Source organism: Nelumbo nucifera, chromosome 8 (assembly GCF_055504915.1).
Source record: "Nelumbo nucifera cultivar China Antique chromosome 8, China Antique-T2T, whole genome shotgun sequence".
Classification (NCBI taxonomy): Eukaryota; Viridiplantae; Streptophyta; class Magnoliopsida; order Proteales; family Nelumbonaceae; genus Nelumbo; species Nelumbo nucifera.
This window is the reverse complement of record NC_142656.1, coordinates 31,538,484-31,563,728: the sequence shown is the minus strand read 5'-3', so window position 1 is coordinate 31,563,728 and position 25,245 is coordinate 31,538,484. Positions and strand designations below refer to the sequence as shown.

General features: G+C 39.6%; 1 protein-coding gene across 2 annotated transcripts in view; it reads right to left on the bottom strand.

The window, feature by feature from the left end:
• Positions 1-25,245, bottom strand: part of LOC104603145 (P-loop containing nucleoside triphosphate hydrolases superfamily protein) — a 99,511-nt gene that overhangs the window by 57,828 nt on the left and 16,438 nt on the right. Inside the window, exons 6-9 of one of the 2 annotated variants that reach the window (XM_088892924.1) lie at positions 14,628-14,705; positions 14,390-14,452; positions 13,913-14,026; positions 10,831-10,892 (exon numbers count right to left, since the gene is read on the bottom strand). In XM_088892924.1, the coding sequence (XP_088749050.1) occupies positions 10,831-10,892; positions 13,913-14,026; positions 14,390-14,452; positions 14,628-14,705 (317 nt within the window). Of the gene's footprint in view, positions 1-10,830; positions 10,893-13,912; positions 14,027-14,386; positions 14,453-14,627; positions 25,118-25,245 lie in introns of those variants that run through there. The other variant, XR_016079407.1, reaches the window with a different exon arrangement.

The following is a 25,245-nucleotide window of genomic DNA, read 5'->3' as shown; positions in this document are numbered from 1 at the left end:
AGGCTTACGAAGAGCAATAGGAAGATCCAAATCCGAAATATGTGGGTCAGAATTACCTTGAATTGCAGGGACAGATTGATCTGAGTCCAACTGGTTGCAGTCATGAGGCTGAGAGCTCTTTTTCCTTCTATTGTATGTAAGTATCTCCTTCTGTTGCCTACTGGAATCTTCAGGAGCATCTGCTGCATCAGGAGAAGTAACTGGCACATTTGGAGCCATACTAGGTTGACCCGGAATGTCACAGCTAGGAGTAGTGGGTGATGATGATAGGGGAATAAAAAAGGAGGGAGAATGAGAGGGAGAATGAGAATCCTCTTCCAATCCACTAGTCTCCCCCTGAAGAGGATTTTGAGAATACTGGAAATAGGGTTGAGACTCAAAAAAGACTACATCTCTGGTGACACTTTTTCTTGGAGACAGGATCATAACACTTGTACCCCTTTTGTGTAGGAGAGTACCCCAAAAATATCCCCTTTCTAGCCTTGGGATCCAGCTTGGTTTGCTTTGGATCCTTCACATGTATGAAACATATACAACCAAAAGCCCGTGGGGGAAGAGGGAATTCTGGAAGAGTGGGACACAAAACAGAGAAGGGGGTCTTCATACCCAATACCTTAGATGGCATCCGATTTATCAGGTATGATGCAGTAAGTATAGCTTGAGACCAGTATTGCTTGGGCACTTTGTGCTGAAATAGTAGGGCTCGAGCTGTCTCCAATAGATGTCTGTTCTTGCGCTCAACCACTCCATTTTGCTGAGGGGTATAAGCGCAGGATGATTGGTGTAACATGCCAGCATCTTCCATGAATGAGTTCAGGGATTTTTCAAAGTATTCAGCAGTATTGTCTAACTGGAATTGTTTAATCTTCTTATCAAATTATGTTTCAATCATCTTACAAAAGGCCATAGTTATCCGTGGCACTTCATCTCGTCCTTTCAACAGATAAATCCATGTGCATCTGGAATAGTGGTCAATAAAACTGATAAAGTAACGGAAGCCATCAATGGAAACAATGGGTGAAGGTCCCCAAACATCAGAATGAACCAAATCAAAAGGAACTCAAATTTCATTACTAGAAGTTGGATATGCTGTTCTACATTGTTTTGACATTTGACACACATCACAAATTAAACTCTGACTTGAAATGCCCTTCAACAATTCGGGAAACAACATTGCTAATGAAGAAAAAGACGCATGATCTAGCCTAGCATGCCATAGGTGCAACCTACCTATTGACTCTACACTTTCCGGATTAGTAACAGCAAAAGCTTGTAGGGCTGAGCCGATGTCTGCATCAAAGTAGTCGAGGCCTCCATACTCATGACCACTCCCAATCGTTCTCCTCGTCAATCTGTCCTGGAAGACACAATGAGTAGGGAAAAAGTTATACTACAGTTCAAATTTTTTGTAAGTTTTGAAATAGACAAAAGATTTGAGGTAAGACTAGGAACATGTAGGACTGATTTAAGAGAGAGGTCCTTGCTTAAGTCAACCACCCCCTTTCCAGAGATGGTGGAGAAAGACCCATCAGCCACTCTCATCTTATCCTGGCCAGACAACAAATGATATGAAGAGAATAAGGAGGACATGTGTCATATGGTCGGTTGCTCCGGAATCAATCACCCAAGAAGTGGAATCAATGGAATTAGTTACACTAAAGGCAGAGATTGTACCTGATCTGGCAAGAGAGGTGGAAGCAAAAGAATTGTTTTTTAGATGGGCTAATGCCCGGCTAAGAACCTCTACCTCACTAGCCATGAAGCCCAGAGTACCAGTTGCAGAGGAATCAGCAACCTACCCTATGGAGGAAGAAGACACTGTTGGAGTACTTTGTGAGTTGTCACCACTGTTGTTGTTGGTGGCAAGATTCCAACTTGCCGTATGACCCTTATGTTGTCTCTTGTCCTTTCTCAATGCAGCTGGCTTCAAATGAGGATACAGGACCCAACACTTTTCTTTTGTATGTTTCTCACCACCACAATGGGAGCACTTGAGGGACTTCTTGTCTGGAAATCTGTTTCCCTTAGTGGAAACTAGGGCTGAATGTTCTCCAGATAGTTCAGTTGACTTTGTCTGAGAGTCAACTTGCATCTCCTTTCTCCTGACTTCTTCATTTCTCACCAGGTAATAGACATGGTGTAGTTCTGGCAATTCATCTCTCCCTAGAATTTGTGACCTTATACCCTCATACACTGGGTCTAGGCCAGCCAGAAACTTGAAGACTCTGCTCTCTTCAATTTGCTTATCATGTTTCTCCTTGTCCTTGGCATTTTCCCAGTCCAATATCAAGTGATGATCAAGCTCTTCCCAAAGGCCTTCCAGAGTTGCAAAGTATGTTGCAACTGTCATATCTCCTTGCCTTAGAGCTGCAATGTCTTGGTTCAATCTGTAGATTCTAGCATTGTTCTTCTTCTGGCCGTAAGTCTTAGATACCTTTTCCCAAATCTTAGTAGTTGTAGGGAAATGATGAACAGTTCTGGCAACCCGAGGTGTCATGGAGGCCAGCAACCAAGACATGACTGTGGCATTTTCCTTGCACCACACGGCATGCTCAGGACTGCCGACTTCAGGTTCCTTCTTGTCTCCATCTAAATAGCCCGTAAGATCACGGGAAGTAATGAAAAGCCTTGTTGAGACAGACCACTCTCTGAAGTTATACTCATCCAGCAGCACACTTGTAATCTGCAAGCTGTGCAAATTAGGGTTTTCCAGGTTTGAGGACCTTGCGGCAGGTCTGTTATCTCTAGAGGAAACTTCACCGGATAGTAAGGACATCCTGACTTCAGTCCTAGAGTTGTTCACAGTGCTGTAGGTGGTTCTGTTTAGGGTTGGCCGAAGAGTTCACAGTGTTCACAGTGCTGGTAGAAGCTAGATAGACTTCACTTGGGCTGAACCAGTTCAGGTACAGCAGCAAGTGAAAGGTTCAAGGCTGCAACTGTGCAGTGTAAGTCTTTACCACTGTGATGTGCAGGGCTGAAGTAGGGCTGGTAACCGACCTGAAAATAGGGCTCTTTACCACTGTTCTGTGCGAGTCTTGCTGGAGCACCAAAGCTGCAACTGTAGAGGAAGCTCTCCCCCTTTTGGCTAGTGCTAGGACTGCTGAAATCAGTCCTCAACTAGGTCTGTCCTATACAGACCTCTCTTAGTAGCCAAATAGCTACTATTTGCTGGAAATAACCTAGTAGGACATCTACTTCTGGGTCTTACTTCCCTTGAGTCCTACAACAAGAGAAACCCTAGGTTCGGACTTGCTTTACTCTCTTACACCCCTAGGTCTTTACTGCGGCAACCCAGAAAAGGAAGAGAGAAGATGAAAAGACAGCAAGAGAAGAGAGAGTGCACCGGCTGAAACCAGGAAGAAGCTAATGCTCTGATACCATGTAATCTTTGGAGCTGTACTCGAAGTAGCAAAGAAGAGAAGAAAACCTCTGAACTACTGTGAATGTCGAACTGAATAACTCAGTCGACAGTACTGTTATTTATATTATAATGTAGTACAATGATACAAGAAGTTACTGGAATGCCCCTGATTAGTGATGGGACACCCAGACAACTTAAAACATTAAACAGGATTAGGCGCATTAACATAGGCCCAGTACAGGATAACTTAAACTTAAGTATAGGCTAATAAGAACTCTTATCAGCCGAATACTCATACATACAAAGACTTCAATCCAACAATGATGAGAAGTCTATGGGGGAACAGATTGCAGCCACTAGGGCTGAATATGAGAAGTATGGCCACATCCTCAGCCATTATAGAGTCTACAGCTACTACTCCTATACCAGGCAACAACTCCTCTTCTGCCTATGCAAACTCAGGCACTCTTGCCACTACAAACCATGCTACTATTTCAAGTAATCATAAGATCCCTTGGATAATAGATTCTTTTGCTTCTAACCATATGACTAATATTTCTAATTTATTCACTACCTACCAACTCTCACTTGGCTAAGACAAAATATCCCTTGTTGATGACTCACTTGGCCCTATCTCAGGCAAGGGAGACATCAAAAAACCTTAGACTCACTTACCTTGACCTCTATCTATCCTTCATGTACCTAAGCTTAATACTAACCTGCTTTCAATTAGTAATTTGACTAAATCTTTGAATTGCAACATAACTTTTTCCCCTTATTATGTTTTTCAGGACATGAAATCTCAAAAGGTGATTGGGAATGGCTATGAGGTGAATGGGACATACTTGTTAGACATGCCTGAGTAGAGCCAAGTACATCAAAAAGTAGCCTTTGGATCTACTATGTCAGAGTCAATCAATCATGTCATGTTATTGTGAAGAGTCCTAATGATGTATTATACATATATACATAGTCGATTGATTCAGTTTTCACCCCAGACTTCTATGTTCTCTTCTCTTGTACGAACTGCTTGTATGACATGGTGTCAAAGCATGTTGCTCTATAATCTGTGTTTGCTCCATGCTCACTCATTAATCTCTCAAGGGTTGCTGATTTCTAGGTGCATCAACTGAAGATAGGGCTGTTTTGATCAACCCTAACCCTAGGTCACTCCATTTTGCGATTTCAGAAAGAGAAATCTTCTTAGAACTCTCTTAGAAGCCATCTTCTTAAAGTGAAACTTGATTGGCTGTGTTGCCCAGGCCAGTTTTACTTCAGAAAATCTCTTTGAGATTAGACAAGTTTTGGAGGAGTTCTGATCTACTCTCCAGGGCAGCAGCAGGTTTCTTCTTCCTTCTTTGGACTGGTTCATTCCCAAGTATTCATGCAAGCTTTTTTTTTTTTTTTTGGATAAATATTCATGCAAGCTTTGAGCACTCCATTTCTGGCTGCTATTACTTCAGACTGAGTAGTTTCTCTAGACATATTCCTTATTCTGCTTGTCTGAAAGCACTTGGCGGCTGATCTGAACTGCACAGAGTAATTCCCTTTCTGGAAAACTTCCCAAGTTCCCATATCAGGTTGGTGAATCCCTCTGTTTTCTCAATCTGTTGTTGATTATCCTTGGAACCCTAGATTTGGTGCCACCCTAGGGTATTCTTCTTTTAAGTTGCTTTGTAGAAGTTTGTAATCAGTTCTGGAGGGTATTTGACAGAACGAAACATATTGAGGTGGAAAGACATTTCATACGAGAGAGAGTGGCTTCAAGAGAAGATTGCTTTCCTTTCTTTGACTCATAGGAGCAGTTAGCAAATGTTCTGACCAAGGGAGTTCCTAAGGCACAACTGCAGCACATTGTAAGCAAGTTGGGCATGATTCACATCCATGCTCAACTTGAGGGGGAGTGTAGAGATGCTGGACCAAATGGGCCTTAGTTCTTTCTTTTATTTAGGTTCTTTGTAGTGTTTATGTCTGAACTAGTGCCTAGTGGGCCTTAGTTATGTACCTGTTATTTGTCCTTCTTATTACTTTACTAAGTTAGGTGCCCTACTAAGGGTATCCTTGTAATTGTACCTTAATTGTAATTAGCTCTAATAAAAGGAAATCAAGATTAAGAGACTGAAGAGAGGAATGATGAGCTCTCTTCTTTCTCCCTCTTTCTTCCATTCTCTTCTTCCTCCTGAACTTCTCCTTCTTTCTCCTTTCTTTCCTTTTCTTTTGGTTTAATATCAGGTTTATTGCTAGTGTGATTTACAACTCTAACGTTTTGTAACATTATTCTAATAATATTTTAGTATTATCATAATATTTATTTCTGGAACATGTCATCAAATCTGGGTGTAGTAGTGGGGTAAGGTGAGTGTGGAAAGGTATTTTTTGGAAGAAGAGTGTATAGAATTTTAAAGGTCTTAAGAGGTCTTCAGCATTCAGATATAAGTGTTACCAAACAGAGCCTTAGTCCACGCATCAGCAATCAAACAAGACCATACAATCAAGACTGCAGATCTGTATAGGTGCTTGAGGCCCCTATATCTGTCACCAGTGCTCAGTCACCAAAAAATAACCTTTTCATGGTACAGCCAAGAACGATGAACAAATAAAGGAATAAAAAAGTCTCAAAACAGATCAAAAATCCCAGCAGTTCTTTCTCTTCTAGTCCCTAGTCAAAAAAGTTGTTCCAAAGAAAAATAAGAAAAGAAACCATTTGATCTGTCATAGAATCTGTTCTTATGCCATCTAATCTACTACAGATTTGTGGGCAAGGAAAGAAAGAAGAGAAATGACAGTATGAAGAGAGAATCTTAGTGGGCCTGGCGACACTATTGTTATATTAGGGTATGGGAAGATTAACACTCTGGATTACCTGCAAAAGAAAAGGCCTTTCCTGTGTATTTCCCTGAACTGGTGCACTCTTTGCAAATCCAATGGTGAATCTTGTTACCATTTACAGAAGAAAGAAGAGAAATGACAGTATGAAGAGAGAATCTTAGTGGGCCTGGTGACAATCTATTATTATATTAGGGTATGGGAAGATTAACACTCTGGATTACCTGCAAAAGAAAAGGCCTTTCTTGTGTATTTCCCTGAACTGGTGCACTCTTTGCAAACCCAATGGTGAATCTTGTTATCATTTACAGAAGAAAGAAGAGAAGTGACAGTATGAAGAGAGAATCTTAGTGGGCCTGGCGAGACTATTACTATATTAGGGTATGGGAAGATTAACACTCTAGAGTACCTGCAAAAGAAAAGGCCTTTCTTGTGTATTTCCCTGAACTGGTGCACTCTTTGCAAATCCAATGGTGAATCTTGTTATCATTTACTAATTTCCTGTTCCTTTGCTGCAGATATTTGGGCTTGGTTTTTTACTATATTAGGGTATGGGAAGATTAACACTCTAGAGTACCTGCAAAAGAAAAGGCCTTTCTTGTGTATTTCCCTGAACTGGTGCACTCTTTGCAAATCCAATGGTGAATCTTGTTATCATTTACTAATTTCCTGTTCCTTTGCTGCAGATATTTGGGCTTGGTTTTTTTCTCTATTTGGGTGCAGGTAGAACATGCCAATGGAGATTAAGTTACTGTTTGACCCTGCTACCTTTGCTTGGCCAAAAAGAAGGGAAAGAATAATGTGGAGGTGCACTAGAGCAGCAGTGATTTGGACCCTATGGGAAGAACAAAATGCAAGAATCTTTCAAGAGAAGAGAAGGCAATCCAGGTCCTTTGGGAATTGGTGGAGTCATAAGGAACACAAAAGGGAGCATAAGGAGCACAAAATGCAAGAATCTTTGGGAATTGGTGGAGTCATAACACTTTATTCAGGACCGGTTGGGATTGGAGACTCTTTAAGGCTGAACTGTTTGCAGTATTTCTTTTTTGATAAATGAGAGTAGTTTTATTAATTCAAATAACGAAAATACAATCAGCCTAGGAGGAGGCATGAGATGTTACCTCCCCCGAGAACTGAACCATATACACTAGACATGCCCAAGCCTGAGACACAATTACAAAGTAGCCCAAAACAGATATCCCCTTGACACCCCTTGCATGGCCAGAGAATCAGCCATTGCATTTGCTGATCTTCTGACCCACTGAAACCTGACAGTCATATTTCTTGCCATCCATTTAACTTTCTTTAACAGATCCCTGTAGCCCCAAGAACCTGTTTCTGGGCTAATCAGCCAGCCTACTACTACCTTGGAATCCCCTTCTACTAACAGATTGTTCACTCCAATTTGACAGGCCATCTGTATACCTTGTATCGATGCTAGTAGCTTTGCCCTTATAGAATCACCTTCACCCACTGGTCCTGTAAATAGAGACAATATATTGCTATCTTTGTCTCTCAGAATCCCACCAATTCTGGATGGCCCTGGATTACCTTGGCAGCTTCCATCAAAATTCAATTTTACCACTCCATCCGGTGGGGATTTCCATTCAACTTGTAAATTGATCTTGGTGGAGACTGTAGAAGCCACTGCAGCCTAGTTTCTCCTTAAGTCATCAAAGGAGTAATCTGCCAACAAATGTGAAGATTTTAACCATGAGATAGTCCTTCAATACGCATTCCTTGATTTCAGCAAGACTTCTTTCCTGTTCTTGAAACATTCTAGCATATCTCTCCTCCCATAAAGTCCACAAGGTAGCAGCTCTGATACATTTCCACATTAGCTTCCCTCTTTTTGTTAATCTCCCAAAAGCATCCGGAGTAAACAGCAGCTTTACTTCAAAGGGCAAGTTCCACCTGCACTCAAATAAGGAGACAACCCAGTTCCAAATATTGGCAGCAAAGGAGCACGATATTAGCAAATGGTTACAGTCCTCACCCTTCACTTTACACAGAAAGCACCAATTTGGGGACAAACACCTGAAAGGTTTCTTCTTTTGCAAGGTTTCCACAGTATTGATCTTACCATAATAGGCTTCTCAACAGAACACTACTATTTTGGGGGGAATTGGTCTTGACCAAACCTCTTTAACAGGGAAGACCTGAGAGGAGGGGTTGGAGCAAAGGGCTTTAAAGAAAGAAGCACAAGTGAATGAGCCAACCGGGGTTAGGGACCAGACTCTTTTATCCAGGTTAGGGGGGTCCAAACACACCGAATCTAGAAGCAAAAACTGCTCTGAAACACAAAGAAATTCTTCATCCTTTAACCCTCTTCGAAACCCAAAATCCCAGTTTAAAGCCAAAGGGCAAACCGGGGGGGAAAGGAACCATGAAATGGGTTTCTCTTTAAAGAGGGAGATGGAATAGAGAGAAGGGAAACAGTCTTTTAGGGGTTGAGTGCTCACCCAAGTATCTTTCCAAAAAAGAATGGAGTTTCCAGAACAAGCATCGTACCTTACAAAACTGAGGAATTTAGGGAGAATGCTAGAGATAGCCTTCCAAGGTGTTATGAGCAAAGCCCTTTGGGATACCCCCGCATCCCAACCTGATTCAGAACAGCCATGGATACTTTTCACTACTTCATGCTACAACCTCTCCCTCTCTAGGGGCCACCTCCAAATCCACTTACCTAAAAGAGCCTCATTCTTACTCACCACATTCCCTAAGCCTAGGCCTCCTTCTTTGCTCCGAGACACCACCCCCCACCTAATCAAGTGATCTTTTTTCTCTTCTCCAGGTTCCTATAAGAAATCCCTCATCAGTTTTTCCAACCTCTTTGCCTCCCTTTTAGGAATTCTAAAGACTGACAAGAAGTATAAAGGCAAGTTGGCTAATGTTGCTTTAATCAAAATAACTCTACCCCCAACGAAAATATAGTTTCTCTTCCAAGCTACCAATCGTTTTTCGAATTTTTCCACCACCGGGTTCCAGAACCTACTTTCTTTTGGATTTTCACCTAATGGAAGTCCTAGGTAGGATAGAGGCCACTGAGAGCAGGTACATTCTAACAAGGCTGCTATAGACTCCATCTCCTCTCTGTTCAAATGAACTCCCACAACACAACTCTTCTCAAAATTTACCTTCAAATTTGATGCCCTCTCAAAGTGAATTATTAAATCTTTCAGATTCCTTACCTCCATCAAATCACTGAACTGTTTGCAGTATTATAAGGTGTTCAGATTGCAAAAGACTTGAACTTGGAGAACCTGGTAATTGAAGGGGACTCCAAGGTGGTGATAGGTTGGTTAAGAGATCCGGACTCGGTGATTTAGTGTTATAGAAATGAAATGAATAAGTTCTAGTGGCTAACATAGCAGATGAATCTAAGTATACAATGGATGGGGAGAGAGGCTAATGCATTGACTGATTCATTAGCTAAGCAAGGGGTAATTAGCGATCAGTTGTATTGGGTGCAATTTTAACTCTATACTAGCTTTGTTCCAACAATGAGGCTGCATCTTGCGCCTCCCTATGGGATGCTTGTAACAATGTCTATCATTATGATTTTCAATGAAATTTAATGACCTTTCACTTATCAAAAAAAGACATAAAAGTAAGTGAAAATGACACATACCCCTGCATCACTTAACAAGACATATTACAATACTCCCATTAATCTGAACTGTAAATTTTGAGTTTTGACCAAGGAAGGCTTCTTCAAGACAAAAGTATATTTCAACGACTGATTGAAAGGTTGTTATATCTACTACAGATTTGTAGAGAAGAAAAGAAAGAAGAAAGAATAGAAAGGACAGAATGAAGAGAGAATCTTAGTGGGCCTGGCAGCACTCTATTATTATATTAGGATGGACATAAAAAAATAAGTGAAAATGACACATATACCCCTGCATCTTAAAAGACATATTACAATACTCCCATTAATCTGAACTGTAAGTTATAACCAAGGAAGGCTTCTTCAAGACAAAGGTATATTTCAATAGCTGATTGAAAGGTTGTAGCTATGCTTCACAAGGCCCACTAAGATTCAATCAATGTAGTTATTTAGCACATACATCAATCTCTACTTCCTCATATAAAACAATTAAGAGATCCTATTGTACTTGAGAGAATTGGTAATGAAATTCTGTATGATAATCATGGTCATCTTAGAATTGAAACTTGTATTAATACAAATTGAGTTGGCTCAATTGATAATAAATCTAGTAGCCATTTATGTTGCTCATAATCCAATTCAGCAGGACCAAACCAAATGCATTAAGGTTGATCAACATTTAATCAAAGAGCAAATTTAGTGTTGTTTATTAGCCTTACATGACTTAGAAATCAATTGGCTGATATTCTTACAAAAGAAATTGTTAGAAAGCAAATGTATATTATGGGAAAACTGGGTATTATAAATATGTACGCTCAGATTGCATAAAGGCATTTTAGTCTTTTGCAGCCTTTATTTTAATACCAAATTAGGGCTTCCATATCTCTTCCTTTTTTATCTTTCTTTTCTCTCCTTTTATTCTCAATCTTTTCTTGTTTATTGCATCTAAACCATTCTACCAACTGACAATCTCATTAACTACAATTCCTTAAACATATACATATAATAAATGAAAGTAAAAGAGGCTTCTAACTTGGTTCTGAACCACTTGAGAAGCTGTTCTATACCGCTCACGTATAAGCCTTCCTGGTTCTCCTACAGAACAAAATGGAAACAATTAGATATGAATACATAGTTCTATTAGACCTATTTTGAATATCTTATTTTTTGAAAATAAAATGGAAGCAATAATTTGACATTATTACTTTGAGAAAATATATGATATGAAAACTCAAAGAATTAAAAGACTGTATATCAGCTTCACAGTCTAATGCAGAAAATACAAGAATCTGTACTAAGAATTTTGAATAAAACCATTTTTAAGCATTAAAAAGGACATGGAGAAAATTATCTAACGGCAATATACAGTCATATTAGCAACTCAATTAATAATTTTAATTATTTATATTTGTCAAACAAACTTCACTTTTATTAGTAAACGTAACTGCATCAAACAAAAAAATGTCAAAGCAAGTAAAGGGCCCTACACCCAAACAAAGCTAGCAAGAAGGAAAAAGAAAAAAAAAGAAAAAAGAAAAAAGAAAAAACATTCTACATGAAGTTGCATCAAAAGGAAACAAACATTTGCACCCCTCAACATGAAACTGTCATATCAAAGAAAGCCCCGCATGGTTAGAAGCCCATAAGAACCAAGTTCCAATAAACCATATTAGCCAATCAATTATCACAGCCCTACCCAGATAAAACAAGACACTAAAACAGTTATACAACCAATTTTCCAAATGGTTTATTCACAATCACAAATACACCCCATGCAATCTCCCCCCCCCCCCTCTCTGGTACTCTTAGACAGCTTTCTTGTTTAAGGCAACCTCTCAAGTTTCCTACACTTCCTACCATGCACAACACTAGAGTTCACATATTCCAACTAAGCGAAATCCAGACCTCCTCATTTGTTAGACAATGTACCCTCAACTCCAATTAGACTGATATACTCTAACATTTGTTAGTGAATAAAATCAAAGAATTATCATTTCATGTGTATTTGTGGTGTGTTTCTGTGTATTACCCCTAAAACTATTGTACTGGTGAATTGGTGGAGCAGTTTGTTTCAACTGCTAGGGTTAGACCCAAGATACAATTAGTGGGTGTTTGCTGAAACACTGAACAAGGACCATTTCTAGTTATGCCCTGGACCTTGGAGATAGATGGGTAAAAATGGAAAGTTTCACTTAACCCTAGACTAAATAACGATGATACTAAGTGTTGGACTGGGATGCTTTTGATGTACCAACCAGTGAGATCTTCTAAGGATCAAATACCTAGGTATGTTGGAGCAATTTAGAATATCACTTGAGTAGGTGATCATTGTGATAGGATCAGCCACTCAAACAAAGAGAATATCTTGGTTAACGATCTCTCTAATGGAAACTTAAAACTGTCGATAGTGGATTTTAAGATGTTTTGGAGTCAATTTGAAAAATGTATTTATACGTATAAATAGTTTATTTTATGAAAGGGTTTGCAAAAGGTTTTAAACTCAAGATCTATCTAAGCACAGAGTGTGACACTACATTTCACAATTAGAGAAGTCCTTCCTTATGAGCAGTGAATAAATTTTATGGGCTAAGAGGTTAAGAGCATAAGTCTTTTGGGTTGAAACCTGATGGGCTTATTTTTCACACTAAACCATTGGTTTTGGGGTTCATATGGTGGCTAAAACATAAAGATCACGATGTTTAAGTGTTGGCCTGGTTTTAAGCCCAATTAGATTGGATGGTCGGTTCACTAGGTTCAACTAGCGAATTCAGCCCATGTGATTCATTGCATGGGCCGAACCCATATGATTTAATGTGAGAGCTTAGTGGGTCCCATGCCATACAATATTCAGGTCAATTGGCTAGTCAATGTTGTCAATTATAATGACTTGAGTGTGTTGACCCAATTCCCAACAAGGACTAGTTTGACTAGTCGCATACCTAGTTTGACTAGGAATTTGAATAATTGGTTAGTTTGGGTTGAATTATGAAGGGATAGGATTCTTTCTTAGTTCTAATATGATTAGCATGGATTCCAGATTAGAAACTTCTAATTGAGTTAGAAATCCAATTTGGAAACTCCTAGTAGGACTGCAACAGTCCAGCTCTATATATGATAGAGCATGGGAGAGTTTAGTATGAAACTATCTACTCTCCTACCTCCAAACCCTAGTTCAACCAAGGCTGAAAAGGGAGTCTTTTTATTTCTTTTCTCTCTGAGTTTTTCCAGCAAAAGCACAGGTTACTCAAGGTGTTAACAGCTGCATCCAATAAGACTTATTGGACTGCTCATCAATTCACAAAGGAATACTAGACCGAGTTCTTGCTATTGGACTGCGTCATCTTCAGTTTGCAACTTGATTTGGACCTGAGTTTTGAGCGTGAATCACCACTTTAGGAGCTGAATTTTGGTATCCACATCAGGTTACATTCCTACTTTGATCTGGACATCAAAATTTGATTGATCAATCCTAGACCGATCCTAGGAGAAAATTGTTTTCCATGGAAATTCCGACCTCTCCTTCATGGACTGATTCAAGATTTGAATTTTGCATCAAGTAACCCAGTAAGATTTGACATTTTTGTGCTTAAATCAGTCCACATAACATCATTCTCATCCTCCAACACATCCCCATTGGACAGAAATAATGCCTGTTTTCTTGCAACAACGTCGAATTACTTTTTGGCCCCAATTTGTTCTTCCAATTACCAAAAGATGGCCTTGGAGAAATTTATTACTCTCATGAAGAAGAGCCAAGATTCTTTACCACTTAAACATCATGGCAAACAATCTGATCAACTGGGAAGAGCCTGTCCTGTCCAGATGGTAAACCTCATCAATCACAAGATCATCCACATCCTTCTTGGATGCTCCCCCTTCCTCTAGCCCATCAATATCACCCCTGCCCCCCACCAAGCAACCACTTCCCCTTATTAATTTTCTCTGAAAAATATTAGGGTGCTTCCATGGCTGAACTCCAACAGTTGGGGAGGCGGGACCTCCTGACTCCAGCAAGATAGACAAGTTAAAATTCACAAACAAAGTGGCACCTGTGTCGCTGCCACCTTCTCAGTTTGCACAAGAAAGAACACTTGACTTGTGGAAGCACATCTTACCAGCTCTCTCTGATTCCAGTTCTCCAGCAGACATAATTACCGGTTCAATTCCCATGGCCCGAAAAATAAGCTCTGTCTGAAATGTCTTCCCTTGTCCTTTTCCTCCCCATATACCTGTTAAACAAAATCACATTAAGAGTAGTACCTTGTAAGGTTCTTGTGGCATATGTTAGGAAAATCAATAAACAAGTGCATTTATATGAATATCTTGATTATGCAAAAAAAAAAAAATCTCATTGGCACACTTTTTTATGAATAATGAGAGGTTTTATTAAAATCTCATTGGCACACTTCCACTGCCATTTAATGCACAATTATTGTAATCAGAAAAAGATATCAAATTAAAATTAAAATTAGGACATAAACATACAATAAAAACTTGCAGCATAGGAATATAGCTAGGGAAAGTTGCAATTATTCAGTTTCAAGATAATATAAGGACAGAAATAACACATAATTTTGATTGCACATGTTTACCTAGGATAAGAGGAACTTTTGTGTTGAGAGTATGAGCAATGTAATTCTTCACAATGTGGCATACTGCAAAAGCAATAAACCATGTAAGGAAGCTGATAGAGAAGATGTCCAAATAAATAGAACTCCATACCATGGGTGCAAAATTAGATTTGTTTATTGCACAATTACTTCAATAAAAAAAAAACTTCTAAAATGCACTGCATCTGCATTATTCTTTCAGTTTCATTTCAAACATAACTGTAGAACTGTTGCAACCTTGATAGAACTCCCCCTCTTGAAGTCAAGCCTGCCAGACATTCTTTCCTCTTAAGTCGACCTATCATGAATTGATTGGTTATGTTTAAGAGGGATAACCAGACCTCCATTCATTGATCATCAGCTTTGTTCAAAGAGAGATGAAAGAGAACAGCAATGGTCATGCCCTACATGGATCTAAGTGGCTAAATGCATGGTAATAACTGAATAACAAAATAAAAATGTGGAGTAACTAACCACATGAAATAAAAATAACAACCCAAATATATTTGTAATTGTTAGTGTCGACTGAATAGGGGTAGTTTAGTCTTTCTATTTATGTTTAAGCTGATGTGTAATGTTTATGTTAAGTGATGTGTCCCATACTTAAGTAGGGACATAATAGTCTTTTGTTTTAATTGAATAGAAACATATAAATATAACCTGGCCGACTAGAGAGTGATTTTGCTCTCTAGTTCGAACCAGCCTTTTCCTTCTCTTCTCTTTTCTCTTTGTGATAGAACAAGAATTGGAAGAAATTGATATCCTTCAATTGAGAAAATAGTACATATATATACAGCCTTGTAGATACTAAAAACGGAAGAAAATCATACAGCCTTGCAGATACTAAAAAGGAAGAAAATCATACGGCCCTGTAGATACTAAAATAGGAAGAATTCAAAGAAAGAATAATTCCTATAATCAAGCTATTCCTAATTGGGCTAATACTACATATTTACAGCCTATAATTACAACCTATAATCTCGTAACACTCCCCCTCAAGATGGAGCATAGATGTCAATCATGCCTAGCTTGTTACAAATATAAGAAACCCGAGCTCCATTAAGAGCTTTTGTAAAGATATCTCCTAACTGCTCTCCAGTCTTCACATATGCTGTAGAGATCAACTTTTGTTGAATTTTCTCACAAACGAAATGACAGTCTATCTCAATATGTTTAGCTCGTTCATGAAAAACTGGATTCGAAACAATAAGAATCGCAACTTGATTATCGCACCATAGCTTCGCTGGAACTGAGACTTTAAGACCGACCTCAGTTAAGAGTTGAGAAACCCACATAACCTCACACGAAGCTTGTGCCATTGCTCTATACTCAGATTCTGCACTAAATCGCGACACCACATTTTGCTTCTTACTCTTCCACGAAACCAGATTACCACCAACAAAAACACAATAGCCAGTAGTGGACCTTCGATCAATCTTGGAACTTGCCCAGTCCGCATCAAAAAAACACTCAATATTATTGTGACCATGATTCCGATACAGTATCCCCCGTCCAGGGGCTCCTTTCAAGTAACACAAGATTTGTTCTAAGGCTGCCCAATGATGCATTGTAGGAGAGGGCATAAATTGACTTACAATACTAACTGAGTAAGCAATGTCAGGATGAGTCACTGTGAGATAGTTCAACTTTCCAACTAATCTTCTATATCGTTCAGGATCATCAAAAGCATCTCCATCCTTTGTGAGTTGTTGGTTAGGAAGCATTGGAGTACTGCATGGTTTGACTCCCAGTTTCCCGGTTTCTGTTAACAGGTCCAAAACATACTTCCTCTTAGACAAGAAAATGCCTCTTTTACTCCTTGCCACCTCAATCCCCAAGAAGTATTTTAGGTGCCCCAAATCTTTAGTATTGAGCTGGCTCTGCAAGAAGGATTTCAAGGATGAGATTCCCTTCGTGTCACTCCTAGTAATAACAATATCATCTACATATACAACAAGTAGAATGATGCCAAATGTGGACTGCTTATAGAAAGCAGTATGGTCAGATTTTCTCTTCCTCATCCCAAACCTCTCTACTGCCTTACTAAATTTTCCAGACCAAGCTCGAGGACTCTGTTTTAGTCCATACAGCGATTTTCGAAGACGACAAACTTTCCCAGACTCCCCCTGAGCAACAAACCTAGGTGGTTGCTCCATATAAACCTCCTCCTGAAGAACTCCATGCAGGAAAGCATTTTTAATATCAAGCTGGTAAAGTGGCCAATCATATGTAGCTGCCAAAGAAATAAATAATCGAACCGAAGTCAATTTTGCCACAGGGGAGAAAGTATCAGAATAGTTCACTCCATATGTCTATGCATAGCCTTTGGCCACCAGGTGAGCTACTGATCCATCAGAATTATATTTGACAGCAAAGACCCACTTGCATCCAACCGCTTTCTTACCAGCAGGTAAATCGACCAAATTCCAAGTACCATTCTCAGTCAAGGCATTCATTTCCTCAAGCATGGCATCACGCCACCCAGGATGGGATAAGGCCTACTGAACAGATTTGGGAATCCCTACAGAATCAAGAGAGGCAACAAACGAACAAGAAGTAGATCAATATCACTGGCATTGAATCCGATGACAAAGAAGAGACCAGTGCCGGACTTGTCATAGGAGGATTAGGTCGTCGAGAATAGACTTGAGTAATAGGTAGTTTTGGTTGAGAAGGTGGTGGTGGGGGTATTGGAGCAACACTAGCGTCTAGACCGGTGACATGATACACTAGTAGATCATCATCCTCTTGTGGACACACAGGTGTAGATGGAGCGGTAAAGAAAGGAAGATGTTCATGGAATGTAACATCAGCTGACACAAGATACTTGTTCAAGAGAGGAGAAAAACACCCATACCCTTTTTGAAGACGAGAGTATCCCATGAAGACACATTTTAATGACTTGGGGTCTAATTTGGAAACCAGCGGACGAACATCACGAACCAAACAAGAACATCCAAAGATACGAGGTTCAACAGGAAACACAGATTTATTAGGAAACAGAATCTTATAAGGAATTTAATCATTTAGAACAGTGGAGGGCATGCGATTAATCAAAAAACACGCTGTAGAAACAGCATCAGCCCAAAACTATTTAGGAACGTGTTTGAAATAAAAGAGCCCTAGCAGTTTCAAGAAGATGTTTATTTTTTCTCTCAGCCGCTCCATTTTGAGATGGAGTATCAACACAAGATGATTGACGGAGAATTCCATTCTGAGCCATGTAAGTCTGAAAGGAATCAGAGAAATATTCTTTGGCATTATCACTTCGCAATGTTTGTACAGACACATCAAATTGGGTTTTTATTTCAGCACAAAAGGCTTTAAAATGTGAAAGCAACTCAGAATGAGATTTCATTAAATAAAGCCAAGTCATACGAGAAAAATCATCCACGAAGGTAACAAAATATCGAAATCCAATCTTAGACATAATGGGACAAAGTCCCCAAACATCTGAATGTACTAACTCAAAAGCATGACTAGCCCTTTTATTAACTCGAGAAACAGACGATAGACGATGATGTTTTGCAAACTGACAAGACTCACAATTTAAAGAAGATACATCATGAAACTGAGGACATAACTTCTTTAACAAAGGTAAAGATGGATGCCCCAACCGACAATGAGCTTCAAAAGGAGATAAAGTACTAGAACAGGCAATGGTCTAGGGTTCCTGGGTATCCAAAATGTACAGACCTCCTGATTCTTGTCCTTTACCAATAATCCTCTTCGTCATAAGATCCTGAAACAGACAATGATTAGGAAAGAATAAGATACAGCAGTTAAGAGTACGAGTGAGTTTGCTAACAGATACCAAATTAAAAGAAAATTTTGGTAAACTCAATACGGATGACAAAGAAAGTGTTGGTGTGGGATTGATAGTGCCAGAACCAAGGACAGAAGAAATAGAACCATCTGCTAAGGTGACTGAAGAAGGAAAAGTGTGTGATTGGAAAGTGGAAAAGAGACTAGGATTACCTATCATATGATCTGTTGCACCAGAATCAATGACCCACTGAGACGAAGAAGAAAGAAGACATGTATTGGTTTTACCTGACTCAGCAAGGGCGGTGATGGACTGAGAGGAGTTCTTTAATGCCTCTTGATACTGGGTAAATTTCGCATACTCATCTGTAGAAATTGTAATGGTCTGATCTGACGATGGATGAGGAGCATCACTCGTAGTTACAACATGAGCTGACTGAGACCCAGAAGACTTCTGGTTTTTCTTTAGCAATTTCTGGCAAGTCCTTTTAGTGTGACCTGGTTCATGACAATAGTAGCAAACTACTCCCCCTGTGGCCTGAGTTCCAGCATTCCGACCACTATTACTGCCACCTCTGCTACTATTCTGAGAACGAGACCGGCCAGTTGATCCACTATTCTGACTAACAAGTGCACTAGGTTGTTGTACAGGTGAGGTATGGGAACTAGTATCTGTACGAAGGACCCTAGTAAAGACCTCTTTTAAAGAGGTAATCTCAGGATTAAACAGAATCTGTGACTTAGCACCATTAAATTGAGGATTAAGGCCAGCCAGAAAACTCATAATAGCCATCTATTCACGTTGAGTCTGTTGAACTTTGATATCAGTACTGAAAGGTAACAAGGCGTTCAATTCCTCATAAGTGCATTTGAAATTCATGAAATAGGTCTAAAGAGATTGATCCTGTTGTTTAGCCCGATTGAATGTCTTGCAAACATCAAAAATACGGGAAATATTTTCTTTACCAGAGAATAGAAAAGCCAAATATTCCATTAGTTAATTTACAAACTCATAGTGAGAGACATGACCGACGTACTCATTCTCAATAGAATTACGGTTTTGCAAAAACAATTGAGCGTCAACCCTTAGCCATTCTGTGCGAGTCTCATCAGTAGGAGGGTCCTTAGTCAGATGGTTGTCCTTCGAGATACTCCTTAAATACAAACGAACAATCTTACTCCAATCTAAATAATTAGTTCCGTTTAGTTTTTATTCAGTGATTTTAGACAGAATGGGGATAACACTAGGCATAGCCAAGTTCTTTTGTTCAACCACCATCATAAACACAAGAAAATAAACTTTTAACAACCAGCAAAGCCAATAAAACACACTTAAACAGAATCGGCAGCAGATGCAACACCTAAACAGCAAGAAATCACAACTGGCAGCACCGAAATATCAACTGTATAAGAAGAACAGAGAAGAGAGACTTTCCTGATGGGCAAACAAACACCACAGGAGTAAAAACGAGGCTGAGGCGATCATCAAAAAAGAGACCGGTGAAGGTGGGTAGGTCGATCTGGGGATTCCGCTTCCACTGGTAGGGGCGGTGAGATGCAGATGTCACTCGGAATGGGTGACCTAGAGATCGCAGCTGCTGCTCACTTGGGCAGCAAAGGGAAGAAAACCAGAAATTAATTTCAGACTGGAATTGGTGTCTCCAGCTCTGATACCATGTGATAGAACAAGAATTGGAAGAAATTGATATCTTTCAATTGAGAAAATAGTACATATATATACAGCCTTGTAGATACTAAAAAATGAAGAAAATCACATAGCCTTGCAGATACTAAAAAGGAAGAAAATCATACAGCCTTGTAGACACTAAAATAGGAAGAAAATCAAAGAAAGAATAATTCCTATAATCAAGCTATTCCTAATTGGGCTAATACTACATATTTACAGCCTATAATTACAACCTATAATCTCGTAACACTCTTCTTCTTTTCTTCTTCTCCTATTCTCTCTAGTACTTCTTCTAATATCTCTCTAATACTAATTCTAACAAGATTCTAGTGCAGATCAGAACTTTATCATGGTATCAGAGCAACTATGACAAAATCAGATCTGCCCAGAATTCTATTTTATCATCATTCAGCCTAGGGTTTTTCAATTTTTCTTCATCATCTGTTGGAGATAGGTAAAGGGGCTAAAAAGGAGTGATCACCCTTTCCTCTTGGAGGTTATAATGCCTCCGGTCAGTAGTTTGGTGAGTGTTTGTGGTGGTTTGTAGGAAGCCACCCTAAGCAATGGTGAGAAGAGGGCTGTTTCAGGTGGTTCAGTGGACAGTCAGTGCAGGTTGGTTTTTTGGTGATTAAATAGGTGGGTTATGTGGGCATTTCAGTGTGGATCGAGTGATTGATGAGTTGCTAGTGTTATGGTGTGTATTCCGGTAGTTGTGTGGTAGCTTTGTGGTGTGGAGACTGGAGAAATCAGTAACGGGTATTGCTGAAATTGTGACTGTAGGCAGTTTTACTAGTGTGCAGTGTGGTAAGCAGTGAATTAGAAAGAAAAAAAAAATCAGATATTGGAGACAATAGTGAACACAAATCTAGTGTAATGGTTCCCACCGACTACCTGAATGTTTAGATGACTTCTATCAAATTGAATGGGGAGAATTATGTACCTTGGGCGAAATCTGTAGAGGTCTTTCTTAGAGCTAAGAAGAAAGTGAAGCATGTACGGGAAGAAAAACCCTCCACTGAGTCTTAGGAGTATAGTGATTGGGAACAAGAAGATGCACAGATTACAACCTGGTTATGGAATAGTATGGAACCCAAGATCCATGTGAATTTCATGTTCCTAGATACAGCCAAGGAGATTTTGGACCATGCCAAGAAGTTGTATTCAGGACAAAACAACACAAATAGAGTGTATCAGCTTTATCAGTACTTTAATCTACAACAGGGTAATCAGAGTCTTGAGGAGTACTATGCTAGCATGAGGAACTTTCGTAATGAGTTGAATGTGTACCATCTCCTCACTTCTGATGTTAAGATTCAGCAATAGCAGAGAGAACAACTAGATGTGACCAGATTTTTAGTAGGGTTGAAATCTGAATATGAACCAGTTAGAGCACAAATACTAGGAGGGTCAGCTCTTCTGTCTCTAAAAGAGGTATTTTCCCGTCTTTGGAGAATTTTTGTTGGGCCTACAGAGAATTCTATTATCTCTGACAGGTCTACCTTTGTAGTGGTGGCAGTGGACTAATGTATGGTCGTAGTGGTCGTGGTGGACTTATGTATAGTCGTGGTGGTGGACGTATTTGGAGATCTAGATTTAGGAGGAGTTCGTGGTAGAGGACGTAGTAATGGTCCAAGGAGATGTACACACTGTGGTATGGAAGGACATATCATCAACTTTTGTTATGATTTGCATGGCCCACCTTCAACTTGGGCAAATCATGCAGTGGCCAGTGATAGTGGTCCCAAACAAGAGGGTCAACAAACTAATCAGATGCCTTCTATATCTACGAATGTTTCCAGGAAGAAGATGATGAGTGTCCCACATGATGAGTATGAGCGGTTTATTCAGGCCACATCTCAACAAAATACAACTACTCTTGCACACTCAAGTATGGCTTGTCTGGCATACAATCCCAACCCCTGGATTATTGTCTCTGAAGCCTCCGATCACATGACTGGAACTCTAGGTGTGTTTTCCTCCCTTTCTCAGTGCCCCACACCATACTCTCTTACCTTGCTAATGGTTCTACATCTTTCATTTGTGGTGTTGGTAATATTGACATAGACCATTTATCCCTGTCCTCAATTTTATATCTTCCCAAATTTCCCTTTAATCTTATGTCTGTTAGTAAGTTGACCAAGTTTCTTAATTGCTCTATCACTTTTTACCTTTCTTGTGTTTTTCAGGATATCAAGACGGGGATGAAGATTGGTGGAGCGCATGAAGCTGGTGAACTGTATTATCTTGATGGTTGTGGTAGTTTGTCAATAGCTCTTCAAACATCTCTTTCTCCTCTTCAGTGGCACTACAGACTTGGTCATCCATTGCTTAAAGCATTGAAGTCTCTTGTTTCATCGTTGAGTCATCTTTCTATTTTGGATTGTGACCCATGTCAGTTGGGGAAACATCATCGTGTTCCCTTTAGTCCTAGGGTTGATAGTCATATGTCGAGTCCCCTTTTTCTTTAGTTCATTCAAATGTTTGGGGTCCAAATAAAATAGTGTCATACAATAGTTACAAATACTTTATTATTTTTGTTGATGATTATTCAAAGATGGCGTGGCTTTACCTAATGAAAGGAGTGAATTGTTTTCCATTTTTCAAAAATTTTATGCTGAAATTCACAACCAATTTGGTGTACACATTAAGATTCTTTGTTCTAATAATGGCCGAGAATACTTTTATACACCGTTTCAGGAGTATTTGGAACATGGCATTATTAATCAGACTTCATGTAGCTACACCCCACAACAAAATGGGGTAGCTGAGAGAAAGAACCATCATCTTTTGGAAATTGCTCAGTCCCTTATGCACCATATGAATGTACCCAAACATTTTGAGGTGATGTTGTCTTACATCTTGCTTCCTAATTAACCAGATGCCCATGCCCATCATTGAAGGTCATTCCCCTTTCACCACTTTGTTTCCTACCTTGTCTTTGTTTCCCCTTACTCCTAGGGTTTTCGTGTGTGTATGTTTTATTCATAATCTTGGGTCGGGAAAGGACAAATTAGATGCATGATCCACTAAGCGTATCTTCCTTGGCTATTCTCGGACCTAGAAAGGGTATAAGTGTTATAACCCTGTTTCTCGACGTTCCTCCTCTTCCAATTCCCGTTGAGGACCTCATTCCACTTGTTCCAATTGTGACTAAGTCTTTGCCTCCGGTGCAGCTTCCTGTTGAACAACCACCCATCCGTCAAGTGTATACGCATCGACAACATGTATCAGCTCCTCCTCCAACTTCGTCACAGTCAACAGATCCGGCAATTGTTTCCACACCAGCCACACCCCCAGTTTCTGACCATGATCTTCCTATTGCCTTGCGGAAAGGTAAACGCAATTGCACACTTCATCCCATTTCGAATTATGTTTCCGTCACTCACCTTTTTGCTTCCCATCGTCAATTTGTTTCTCTATTGTCTTCTACTTCTATTCCTACGGATGTCCAAGAAGCCTTTGCCTCTCTAGGGTGGTGCCATGCAATGGAAGAAGAACCCTCTGCCTTAGCCCATAATCATACGTGGGATCTCACCACAATCCCTCCTAGTAAGCAAGTTGTCGGTTGTAAGTGGGTATACACTGTTAAGTATTTACCTAATGGTAGTGTAGAGCGGTTGAAAGATAGACTGGTTGCCAAAGGGTATTCCCAAACATATGGTATTGACTACACGGAGACCTTCTCTCCTGTTGCTAAAATTAGTTCAGTTCGTGTTGTGATATCTCTAGCTGCTATGTATGATTGGCCTCTATTTCAGCTTGACATCAAGAATGCTTTTTTATATGGTGATCTCCTTGAGGAGGTCTATAAACAGTCCCCTCGTGCATGGTTTGGTAGATTCAGTGAAGTGATAAAGAAGTTTGGTATGAAACAGTGTTAGGTTGATCACTCAGTATTCAGCCATGATTCGCATGCTAGGAAGATCTTACCGGTTATGTAGATGATATTGTCATTACCGACAGTGATAGATTGGGGATTGATAGGCTGAAGACCTTCCTGTAGGAGCACTTTCAAACAAAGGACCTTGGTAAATTAAAATACTTCTTGGGGATAGAAGTAGCAAGGTCTAAGCTTGGTATTAATTTGTGCTAGAGGAAGTATGTTCTTGATTTGTTGGAGGAAACAGAAATGTTAGGTGCCAAACCAGCTGAAATACTTATGGAATCAAATACCAAGTTGAGTAGTGATATGGGTGAGGAGTTTGAAGATCCTAGAAGGTATAGGCGGTTGGTGGGTAATTTAAACTACCTAACCATTACTCAGCAAGATATTTCATTTGCAGTTAATGTGGTGAGTCAGTTTATGCAGAAACCTTAGGTTCCACATTGGGATGCAGTTCTAAGGATTGTAAGGTATTTGAAGGGAGCTCCTGGTCATGGCTTGATATACAAGAGTGGAGGAAATCTTGAAATAGAGGGATACACCGATGCTGATTAGGTCGGTTCTGTATCTGACAGAAGGCCCACAACATGTTATTGTACTTTCCTTGGGGGTAATTTGGTGACATGGAAAAGTAAGAAACAAACAATTGTGGCAAGAAGCAATGCAGAAGCTGAATACAGAGCCATGGCACATACCACTTATGAATTAGTGTGACTGAAAAATCTTCTACAGGAGATGGGATATTCGATTGATACTCTAATGAAGTTTTATTGTGACAACCAAGCTACAGTCCACATCTCTTCTAATCTAGTGTTTCATGAGAGAACAAAGCATATCGAAGTTGATTGTCACTTTGTTAGATAGAAGGTGTTTAGTGGAATGATAGATATTGCATATGTTACACAGGGAGTCAATGGGCAGACTTGTTCACCAAAGGGTTGAGTCGAGGAAGAGTGGACTACATATGTAATAAGCTGAGACTATATGATATATACTCACCAGCTTGAGGGGGAGTGTTAGTGTCGACTGTATAGGGATAGTTTAGTCTTTCTATTTATGTTTAAGCTGATGTGTAATGTTTATGTTAAGTGATGTGTCCCATACTTAAGTAGGGAGTAATAGTCTTTTGTTTTATTTGAATAGAAACATATAAATATAACTTGGCCAACTAGAGAGAGTGATTTTGCTCTCTAGTTCGAACCAGCATTTTCCTTCTCTTTTCTCTTCTTCTCCTATTCTCTCTAGTACTTCTTCTAATATCTCTCTAATACTAATTCTAACAAGATCCTAGTGCAGATCAGAACTTTATCAGTAATAAATAAAAAGAAGATTTTATTAGATAAAAGTTACATGAGGTGATCAAATTGAACGGTGAGACTGCTTACCACTTACTTATTTCCTCTCCCTTTGTCTGTTGTACTTGGGAATGGTTTTGTGCTTGTTTTGGGTGCAGGTGGATCTCCCCTGCTAGCTTGAATGGGTTGTTCTTGGAGACTTCAATCG